This window comes from Pinus tabuliformis, chromosome 4_1, assembly GCF_031772625.1.
Source record: "Pinus tabuliformis cultivar Carrire ecotype Pingquan chromosome 4_1, CPIR1, whole genome shotgun sequence".
NCBI classification, from domain to species: domain Eukaryota; kingdom Viridiplantae; phylum Streptophyta; class Pinopsida; order Pinales; family Pinaceae; genus Pinus; species Pinus tabuliformis.
Genome location: NC_142303.1, coordinates 414,973,690 through 414,985,513, shown reverse-complemented (window position 1 = coordinate 414,985,513; position 11,824 = coordinate 414,973,690). Strand labels below are relative to the sequence as shown.

General features: G+C 39.7%; 1 protein-coding gene across 1 annotated transcript; it reads right to left on the bottom strand.

Moving 5' to 3' along the window:
* Positions 1-2,258: 2,258 nt before the first annotated feature.
* Positions 2,259-3,074, bottom strand: LOC149176073 (uncharacterized). Its single transcript, XM_089421337.1, has one exon. It carries the CDS (start codon positions 3,072-3,074, stop codon positions 2,259-2,261), a length of 816 nt encoding a protein of 271 aa, XP_089277463.1.
* Positions 3,075-11,824: the final 8,750 nt, after the last annotated feature.

The window sequence follows — 11,824 nt, the reverse complement described above, 5'->3', positions numbered from 1 at the left end:
TGCCGCTCCGTGGAGGTGCCAAGAACCGCAGAACTTTGGGAGAGCAGACAGTGCCTCCACCCATTGGGCAATGGAGTCATCATCAACACAACTCTTGACTTATTTTCAAACTGAAACTGAACTCAAACAATCTTCAAGCAAACTAAAACAAGATGCTGCCCTTATAGCTGCTTATTTATTTACAAAGCTACCCTAATCTATTGAACATACAATAGATCAGGTAATACTAAAATGCCATATTAACCATTCGAGTAAACCTGAAAATGATGCCGCTTGTGAATGCTGCCACGAAGTCACAGATGCAGTTGCTGGCAGCCCTTCATGCAAGTAATGACCCTGGTCACGGAAAAGACAGCCTGATCTGTCAATCAAACTGAAAAGCATGTCCATGTATGCTGCAATAGGATCGCGGAAGCCGGACTCTGTTGGCTGCCCCAACTCTGCAACACATACTTCCAGCTGCACATTGTCAATGTACACGTCTATAGGCGAGTCTGTGATTTCTTGTTTCGATGGAGGAAGGATTTCCAAGAACTTTTTAGGGTCTTGGAAACCATATGACTGAATTTGCTCGTCTAAATCTTGAATCTCCTTCTCGATTCTTTCAACTATTAACTCACACAATTTAGGTTTGAAGATCTTTGAAGATAACTTTGAACATTTCAACAAATGAAACAAGGTACTGAAAAATTCTTCATTAAGTTCAATATCCACTAATCTTTCTCTAAATCCGTTTAGAGCTTCACACAAGTTTGTCACATACTCTACCATTGCATGAGTGAATCAACAGGCACTGGAATGTCTGGATCGAGTTGGAGTCGCTGGGTGAATGGTTCATCCTGCATAAGTGTCTGACTGTTGTCCACCATCAGCATCAGATCTACACCTTGATTGCATGTACTGGGACAAAACAATCAACGAATTGAATGTTCTTCCCCAGTATGGTCGCCATTATGTTAGCACTTGAAATTTCACCTCGGGCTGAAAAGGCAAATCTCAAAGCTACATCAAACCATTCAGCCTCGTAGCTAGCCCTACGGGGCAGGAGAAGGCTCTCTCCGGTCAATCTCGGTAGATTTTCAATAGGATGAGATGACCAACAAGGTAACACTGATATTAGGCTAGTAAACTGATTAGAATGATTGATTTGGGGTTTTTAATTAAATAATGGGGTTTTTCTGGGCTGCATGGGCAAAATCACAGCTTCAAACAGAGAAATATAATGAACAACACAGGTTGACGACTGAGGCAAGGTAGGCAAGGAATTTAGCATCAAATCTAGATTTTTAAATGGGATGGCAAGACTGGTGAGGAGCTAAGGAGGGCAAACAATAACTTTGAATCCTCCTTAAACAGAAGAAAACATTGAATTGAACAAACTTAAAAGTGGAGCATGGCAGGCATGAATTCTCACTTTAACACTTCATTTATTCAATTAGATATGATCATGTAGTGAAATGGAACATAACAGATTACATATGAAACACAAGAAACACCTATGCTAAATTAACATACCACAGGGATCTCAGAAGTTAGAGCTGTGAAATTTCATTAAAAATCCCTCTGTCAAAAACTGTACATTGAAAGCTCTGTTCTCCAGCACTCTCAGCACTCAGAAAACTCTCCCCTGACTGACTCCCTCTCAAAAAATTATTTTCTATACATTAAATCAACTAAAAACAAAAACAACAGATCGACCCACAAAACAGGGGCGTTGTTTCAACTAACATTACAAAAATTCCCAAAAAGCGTTACATCTATCCTAAAATACTACAATGTTCCTCTTCCTCTAAATCTGTTGATGATTTGGCTAATTTCGAGGCAAATCTGGTGCTAAAATCTCATAGAATCAGGGCTAAGGATTAAAATAGGCAAAATTCGTTCCTAAATCGCTGCTCATGACAGATGTCACTGTGTATGATGCTCCTCCTCTCTGACCATAATATTGTCAAACTCGGGTGAGTGAGCCACAAGATTTATAAGCTCACTATCTTAGCATCTCATTATAAGTCTCAACAGTAACATACTGAATGTAGAAGTGGCTAGCTATACGTCCAAGTTCTGTGCCATAAAAGTTGCCACTCTTCTCATCAAACCTGATCATTTTTGCCTTGTCGAGTGCACGAGCAGCATCTGTAACAAGTGCTCTTCTTGCAAACAATGAAGGATCTAAGCATATGCAATGCCTTCCAGTAGCCCTCCTAAAGGATACAGTCACCATACAATACAGTAGAAGTCTTTGTTTTACAATCTGCAAATTATGCTCCAAGCCGTAATTCATATACCTGGCCAGTGTTCTCCCTGTCAACTTGTTTCAAAACTTCAAAACTCCTTAGGTTTCCAAGGAATTCACTCCTCTTTACTGGGACATAACCAAGATCTAATGCTTCGCTGCTGGCATATAGAAGTCTAAGGCGATCTGCGTGCTTTGAATCTGTATGAATTGCTACTTCTATTTCATCTGGTGACAAGTTTTCCTGGTAAAAAGAGTAGATATGGTCTAAAATCTGCAAACGTGTGAAGCCTTTCTCACTAAAGAAAGTCCTCGCTGATGGACCCATCTCTCCAAATCGGTCAATTGGAAATAATATTGTCAAAAATGCACCCTTGTAAATTACCTCTCGTTTCTCACTCTCTCTCATTGGTTGAGTTAAAACTGCATCCTCTGAAATGCCACTAAGGGCTTCAGAATGTCTTCCATCATCACGTGCATCAAAGAACATGGAAGCCCGTCCATTTGCATCCATGTCTGATCCATTTTCTAGAAGTGTGTTCCCCAAACTATCCATATAAACAGAAGCAGTAGATGTTGGCTCAGATATTGACCAACATATGGAATCCAACAGGCTGCTTGGAGTTAAGGGCCGTGGTATTGTTCGACAAGGTTGAAATTGAGGTCCACGTCTTCTTCTAACACAAGTTTTAGCTTCATTCATCTTTTGTTCTCTTTCTGCAATCTCTTTTTGTATACTTTTTTCATCATATGCTCCATCTATTGCCAAGGTATTACCACTGCCGCGTCCATGCCTATTTGTACTCTTTATCAAATGCTTGCTTTGAGAATCATCCAACATGATGGCAATTTGTGTAGCCAGGTCTGAACAAGTCGCTACATGAATCTCTCCCTTGTTGTCTTCAATACCCACAATGGCGTTACTAAGTTCGTCACATACCCTATATATTTTTAAACTGATGCTCCCTCACATACAACATGTGTTGCACTGCAGCCAATGAACCAATGATCCACACAGGTTGCACCTTCTCTCCTTGCGGCCTCAACTACCTTTTTATGCAATTCACTTGACACATCCGTGTCAATGTTCAAGCAATGACCGGAGAGTATAGATCCCGCAGTTTTAGAGACTTCTTTACCAACAGATTTGAGAGTGAGATTGCAAAGATATGCTTAGTGACTTGTTATCCTCACGGCTGATAGGAGGCAAATAAGAGTATTCAGCATTGGTTATTGCAACAAGTTGAGAAAATTCTTCTAGAGGCAATCCAGGATGTACAACGCTATTCACACTATAAACTGATTCATCCAACCTTGCATTGAGTCTCACACAACTTACAAACCAAGCCAAAGTGACAACAAAAAGGCCCTGTCTCAACCCATGCTTCAAAGCATGTTCAAATTTACGCCCAGCAAAGCTCTGAACCACATCAAACACATAAGCTTGAATTTGTTCTTGAGGATTTTGCAGCTCAGAAAAGACATCGTCAGCATTCTGTTTCACAACACGATACTGGATGGAGCAAAATAATTGCACAAAGACATTGTCCTGAAATTTATCTGAAACCATATGACGAAGTCGCTGCCAGTTGAAGAGCTGAAGAACAAATTACATAATCTGAAAAGCAACATTTAATGATTTCTTCTTCAAAACAGGGTTTTGAAGAAGAATCAATCTCACATGAGACAGAGTCTAACACCTTCATCGGATAGCAGCTAGGGAACAAATTCTTCCATATACAGATGTAGTGCGGTGGGCAATTGAGGAAATTCCAATCATGGATAGAACCTTCAGCACCAGAGACGGGAGAATTTTCGGGTCATTTAAGGCTGATGATTTAAGGCAAATGTATCATTTGCCTGAGCCAGAGAAGAAATACAATAAGGCGTTCCTGGAGAAATTCTGGAATGAGAACGAAGTTGAATCCGAACCCATCCAGGATTGGAGACAAAATCCGGCAAAGCACAAACATGAATCTTCCGGTAAGTACTCGGTTGATTCCCTGGCTTCTCCTTATTGCTACACTGGAATAATGATGTGTAGATTGTGGGGATTGCATGATTCTTCTAATTTCACTATAGAAATGGTTCCTTTAATGGAAGCGGCATGCAACAGTATAATAATGGATTGGGCCACTATTCTCTCAGATAAACTAGCCACAGCTGTTCTTGAGTTTAGGAATAAGACCCGCATTTCTGAAAGGATAATTCCCCCATTTTATTACAGTGCCTATATTTTAGATACCTTGTGTTTTAATTCTGAATTTCCCGTGCTCGGCTGGAGGTGGACGCCACAAGACTCCATGCCTATTCACATTTACCACCAGAAATTATGGAAATCCTCTTACAAGCACCATTTGTATCAAGTCTGCAATGGCTTTATGTTGCCTATTTATTATTCTATTTTTGATAAACCTATCCCTAAGATTTCCTACCAAGCTGGGATTGATTTAACAGCAGTAGGGAGATGGTTCGGGGAGGAGAATTTCACTTATATAAGAGTTTTCGGTAGCCAAGTTGAACCTCATGTCCTCCCTTTATACATACCTGATAAACTGCTGGCAAGGGAAATCGCTTACCAGATCATTGCTGAGAGTGTCACACAAACTCTCAAGAAGAATAAGAAGCAGGGCTAGCCCTCTTTTCCTTTGAGATGCGGTGTCTATACCTTGCATGATCTCAAACATGCAGAAAAGGAAGCTACGAAGATTAAATCATTAACTCTAGCAACTCTCCCTAATAGGCAATTTGATCCAAGCAAAGTTGCCTATAATGCACTAGAACAGGCCAAGTTGTCAAAATTTGATCATAAAGAAGATATGTTTGATGACCTGTTCTCCTCCGCTGAGTCAATAATGCAGGTTAAGGAATTTGCTAGAATGAAATATCAATATGAAGGGTTGGTCGAGTTTAATAGACTTAGAGAACAGAGGTTGCAAACTCTGCCTCTAGATCTATTAGCAACAACCCCAACAACTTCGACAAGCGAGCCTGAACGGCAACAGTCAAAGGAGCCTCCGGTTACAACAATAAAACCAGAAAAGACACAAGAGGAAACTCAGACTACAGAGCAGAAGAAAGTGCAGGAAGAGACCCAGATGAAAGAGCAGAAACAGACCACCTCTGAAGTTAATGTGGATACTCATATTGACCCAAAATTGCTCCATGAATGGCAGCAATTTGACTCTATTATCAGTGGTTTGGAATGTTCAAAGGACACTAAAACTTCAAAGGCAACAGACACACAGGAACCACTTCACCACAGGTTCTGAGTGGAACCAGCGGCCCACCCATGTCAAAAGAGGTAGAGATAATACCAAAAGACCCCTCCGATCAAATCATTTTGCAGGTAGAAGAGATTCCTCCCTTGGATGTATTCTACAGCCCAAGGCTAAAGTTGTAGTTAAACGGCAAAGGAAAAGAAGAAGGACTGATCAACCTTCCCTTTTCCCATAACAGACGGTCACGGGCAATGTGGTTTGGAAGGAGGAATTTGACCCCTCCGATGACCTCACAAAACTGTCACAATATGCTGGAGCCTATTCGGCAGCGACAATAGATAAGGCATCGGAGGTGAGTCTTTTGCTGAAAACAAGGGATCAGGAAATTTTCGTGTTACAGGCACAGCTGACTGAAGCAAAGCAGAAAGCAGAGCAGGCAGAGCAACAATTGTTGATGCAACAGCAATTAAACAGTCAACTAACTCAACAATTGCAGGCAGAAAAACAAAGGATTGACCAAAGCGCAATCCAGAAGCAGAAAGAATTATCAGAGGCATTGGCACAATTGAAGGCAGCGAATGAGCAAATGGTGAAAACAAAAGATGAGCAAATTGCTCAATTATCAGCACAGCTCGAGAAAACAAAGGGCGTTCCACAAGTGGCTGAATTCAGAGTAGAAGCACTACAAATAAATACTGCATTAATATCCCAAATTAAGCTTCTATGTCAACAAATCGCCCAGGCAGAGCCACTATGTGAATTAACGGCATCCATAAGTAATAAAGTAGACAAGGCTAGGACTGAATTGGATCAAGCTGAAGAAACGATAGCTGCATTTCTCGACTGGCAAGATACTGATCAAGGACAAGCGGCGAATTTACCAAGAATCTTAGAGGCACATAAAGATATACTCTTTACAGAATGGCAGTCCCAGTTAATGAAAGCAGAGAGGGCAGTTTCAAGATGCAAATCAACTTCAAGAAATTTAGTTGAATTAGTCAATAACACTCTCTACTTATCAAATATGATTTCCCAATGCACACCAGGAAAATTGACAACGATGAAGACATTGGAGCAATCATGTTATCCAGATTTAGAGGAAAAGGGGAGATTAATTGCTGGAATTAGCAGTTTAACCTGGGACACCTATTGGTTCTTCTTGATAAAACCACACACACAGAGAGCCGCCCTCAAGTGCCTTACGGATGCAATCAGGTATATTATCCCTGATATTCAGGATGCCACCTATGCCGCCCAGCTCAGCTCTCGCCTCAACAGACCACCCGAAGTGGAGCCGATGCTTGCGATAAGTCAGCTCAGATTTAAAGGCAAACAGCCTACCTGATGATTCATGCCGCCGACTGCTAGATTGCTGAAGAAAATAGGATCAAAATCAATTGATACCAATTAAGTAGGATTTCAGTTTCTTAGATAGTTAGATTAATTAATTATTTATAGACCCTTTCATTGTTTTGGAAAGGGTCGTAAAGTTTTGTACCTGAATTAAAGACTGAAGTTGCACTATTGTGCTTCAGCCATATTCTTTTATGAAACTGGACCAGTTATTCTAAATTTGACAAGGAAGCTTTTATGCAATTGTGCACTATTGTCTTTGTTTGAAAATGTTTCTGCATTGAAGGAAGAATCACAAGTAGCGATTGATATTGGGAGTGTCTAGCAGCTCATATGGTACTTTTATCTATGTCTGAATTCATTCCTTTCATATGAATTGTTATTTGATTATCTTTGCTATTATCGAATATATGTATGTGCTTTAACAGCAGTTCTGTATTCCTTCCACTATTGGATGTTTATGGTGTACTTTTATTTTAATCATATATGTGTCGATGATATAAATGATAAGTGTAGTAATATTGCTTTAATCGCTTTGCTTAACTATTTAAGCAAAGTAATCCTTGAATGAAATAATGTCCATGTCTGTTAGATGGAGTCATCTATATGCCTGTCCATAGACATAGATCATCAAGCGCTACACTTCAAAGCTCAATAGTTCCTGGGATAAGTCATAGTTCTTGTATTTTTGTTGATAGATTTAGTTATTCGCCCATCATTAGATTAGTCAATCAATTATCCATTCATCCCATTTATCCATTACTGGGAAACTGGTCCCATTATCCCCAGTCGGAGCCACCATTCCAAACGGAAAAGGAGTTGTACTAAGGTCCAGACCGGGTGGTTATCCCCCAATGTTGTTGCAGCGATTTTCGAGGCATCAACATTTTTGGCGCTAGAAGGAGGGCCATAAACTGTGAATGGCAAACAAACCCAAATCTGCAAGCCATTCTAAGAGTAATTCTCCCTCCGTATCCCCTCGGACTTCCCAATTGCATGCTGGTTCTCCAGTATCCAAACAAGAAGAAGAGAAATCAACTACCACTGCTCAAACCCATCATACTCCAAAACAATTAAGTCTTGAATCCCCTGAAGTCCAGTCTCTCATCCACAAACTTCAGAGCTTCTCGATTTCACCACAGAAATCTGAGGTATCACAAAGCAGTGCGACTTCGCAGTTCAATTTACCTCACCCTCTCACTAGACTTCAGAGCGAAAAGCTCGGTATTGAACCCACTGAGTTCCCTTTACCCAAAAGGAAAAAGGCGAAGAAATATACTGAAGGATCTGACAGTGAAGAGCTTTCATCCACATCCTCCATTACATCTTCCTCTCTGCAAAGTCAGCCATCCACTCCCCCATTACATATTGTTGTTCATCAGGGATTAGGAGCTTTAACATCCCAACCTGCTCACTCCTCAACATTATTTCCTTCCCAGACATCTGGAATTCCAACAGTAGTATCAACCACTACTGCTATTACAATGGCAGATCCATGGACCAGGCCTGGTGCAGTCAATATGCCTGCACCATTGCATCCATTACCAAATGCTCCTGAAAAATGGCTACCCAAGTTTAACCCAGATGATGGGACCCAGGCTGAGGAACACATTAATAATTTCATGTTGGCAGTCAACTTGAAAGGAGTAACAGAACAAGATGTTGTTGTTAGACTTTTCCCTTACACCTTGCAAGGATCAGCAGGATCCTGGTATTTTTCTTTACCCTCTGGTTCCATTACCAGTTGGAACACTTGCCAAGAATAGTTTCTTACCAAATATGGAGATGATAGGTCTTTGGCTACCCTAATAAACGATCTCTCCAATCTTAGGATAGAGCATAAGGAACCAATTAAGGAATTTAATGCTAGATTCAATAAACTCCTGAATAAAATCCCAACGGCCTCCAAACCAAGTGAACAAATTCGAAGCAAATGGTATATAACCACCCTACCTGCCAATATATCCATTTTTGTAGATAGGGCTGGGAAACTTACCTTAGCCGAAAACATGAAAGAAGCACTTGTTGTGGAGAAACGTATTAATGCTCTAGAAAAGAAAGCTGCTCTGGAAGACAGAAAAGCCAAAAAAGTCTCTTTTAAAGATGACTCAAGGAAGAAAACCCCAAAAGACCCATATGACATGGAGGGTTTGCAAAAAGTCCTAAAAACTTTGTCAAATGAAATGGTTGAAATAAAGAAACAGGTAGCCGAAACCTCAACCAAAAGACCCTTTAGGACTTATAAGAAAACTGAATCAAAGCCACCGAATGTCATATCTAATGCAGATTCAGAGCAAGAAGAAGAGGAAGAGGAAACAATCTCACCAACTGATGATGAAGAAGAAGTAGTAGAATGTCATGGAATGTGGGATTTTATACTCCCCAACTCCGATACCGATAATGAAGAAGAAGCATTCCCGGTCACTACTAGGAGTAAAAGTACTTCTGAACCTGTTTAGGCAACGTCAAAGAAAAGGAGTGCAGGAGCTGCTACAACTAAGGAAAAAATACCTACAAAGAAATCACCTGCAGCAGTTCCCCAAGACCAACCCTCAACTTCTAATACTCCTTCAACATCTAAAACGTTAGTGGTATCAGATTCAATGGATTACAATATTGTTGATGACATGAAGAAAACTAAAGCAAACATTACTATGTTTGAACTTAGTAAATTAAAACATCAGCAGAAATTGCTTCTCAAAGAATTGAACGTTGTTCCTTCTTCACCTCTTCCCAGTGCTAAAGCTGCTAATGGTTCAGGGAAACCTCCTCCTGGTATGGTTGAAGCTACCGATGCGGTTCTGATTGGAGATAGATCAAACTCTCATACCACCTTTCCTTCTAACCTATGAGATCTACAATAGAAACCTGCACAACTGTTTGATTGACTCAGGGGCATCTTCTAACATAATGTCAGCTTCAGTTTGTTCCAAACTGAACATTGAACCCCAGAAGTCTGCTATTCATATTGTACAGTTGGACAGGACCAAAGTACAGGTTGTGGGAGAGATTAATTTCGTAACTATCAGGTTATCTGCCGATCCCAGAGTAGTACAAAGGATTGATATCCTAATAGCCGATATACCTGAATTTTACAGTTTAATCTTGAGTAGGGATTGGTCTGAAAAACTACATGGGTATATTTCTACTGATTGGTCACATATGTGGCTTCCCTATAAGGGTAAGCCAAATCAAATAAGGATTGATCGAGAAAAACATATGACCCATACAGTTATTGAATTTGAGCAAGAAAAACCAACCTGTATCATTTAATAACAACATTTTGGGGAATTATTCATCTAAGTCATTCTTTGGTAACTTTACTGCCCAGCCATCCCCTTTCTCAGTCAACCATTTTACATCTCAGATTGAGAATTTTTCACAAATAGATAGGTCTAGATGTTTCAATGATACTGAGAAAACTGTAAATACAATTGTTAATACTTCTTTATTTTGGTCGTTATATTTCGATGGGTCCAAGTCTAGTGAGGGCTCAGGAGCAGGATGTATTCTAGTAAATCCACAAGGAGAAAAAACAATGTTGTCCTGTAGGCTAGAATTTGAATGCACTAATAATACAGCCGAGTATGAAGCCTTAGTCCAAGGACTGTATAAAGCAATCGGCCTGAAAGTGCAATATCTAAAGGTATTCGGCGATTCTGAAATTATTATCAAACAGGTGAGAAATACAATTCATTGTCTTTCAAATCATCTTAAACATTATCAATCGCTAGTACAAGAACTCACCTCACACTTTTCGGCATTCAATATTTCCTCCATCCCTAGGTCTCAAAACTCGGCAGCCGATTTGCTAGCCAATGTAGCTTCCAAGCTCCTACCTTCTGAAGACTATAGCCCAGATAGATTTTCAGTAGAATTGCTTTTTAGGCCATCAATTCCTGACAATGTCACTAATTGGAGAGTATTCAACCATGATGAGGATATTTTACAATTCTTAACTTCTAAAAAGTCCTATGATAATCAAATTATTGAGGAAAATGAGCATGACTTTCAAATGAGAGAAACACCTCAGGAAAATTCAATCCCTAAGCCTGTGGTAAAGCTGGAGGATCTTTATGATACTAAAGACAGGTTTAAACCTGTGACTAATACAAAGCTCCAAAGTTCTACCCTAAGGTTTGAGTTGATAAATCTTGGCACTGAGCAAACTCCTCAAAACATTAATTTAGGATTAGGACTTTCCTTGGAAGAGAAAGAGGCATTCATTAAACTGTTAAGAAAAAATAAACAGGTTTTTGCTTGGAAATATGATGATTTGAAGACATATGATACATCCATTATCCAGCATACCATTCCAGTGCTTCCCGATCAGAAACCGATTCAGCAGAATTTAAGAAAAATACATCCAAGTTTAGAGAGTCAAATAAAAACTGAACTTAACAAACTCTTGAAAGCCAAGATTATTTTTCCAGTCCGACACTCAAACTGGGTCTCCAATATGGTGCCAGTCAGAAAGAAAAATGGCGACATTCGGATTTGTATCGATTTCAGAAATTTGAACAAAGCAAGCTTAAAAGACAATTTCCCATTACCTACCATGGAGCAAATACTCCAATCAGTAGCAGGCTCTGAATTAATGTCCTTTCTAGATGGTTTCTCAGGATATAACCAAGTTTTGGTTCATCCTGATGACCAGATTAAAACCACATTAAAAAAAAAATGGGGAACATATGCATATCAGAAAATGCCTTTCAGACTTATTAATGCAGGAGCGACATTCCAAAGAGCGATGGATATAGCTTTTAAAGGGTTGATTAATAGAACAGTAGTCGTCTATATTGATGATATTACTATATTCTCTAAAGAGAGGTCCAATCATTTGCATGATCTAAATCAAATCTTTCAACGCTGCAAAAGATATGGTATTTCTCTTAACCCTAAACAATCTTTCTTTGCTCTTGACCAAGGAAAGCTCTTAGGCTTTATTGTGTCTAAAGATGGCATTTATATTGATCCTGATCGGATCAAAGAAATCTCTGAAATCCCTTTCCCGCAT

Bases quoted from the DNA above. Each gene is read 5' to 3' on its own strand.
- LOC149176073 (XM_089421337.1), bottom strand. From the start codon at position 3,074: ATGTTGGATGATTCTCAAAGCAAGCATTTGATAAAGAGTACAAATAGG.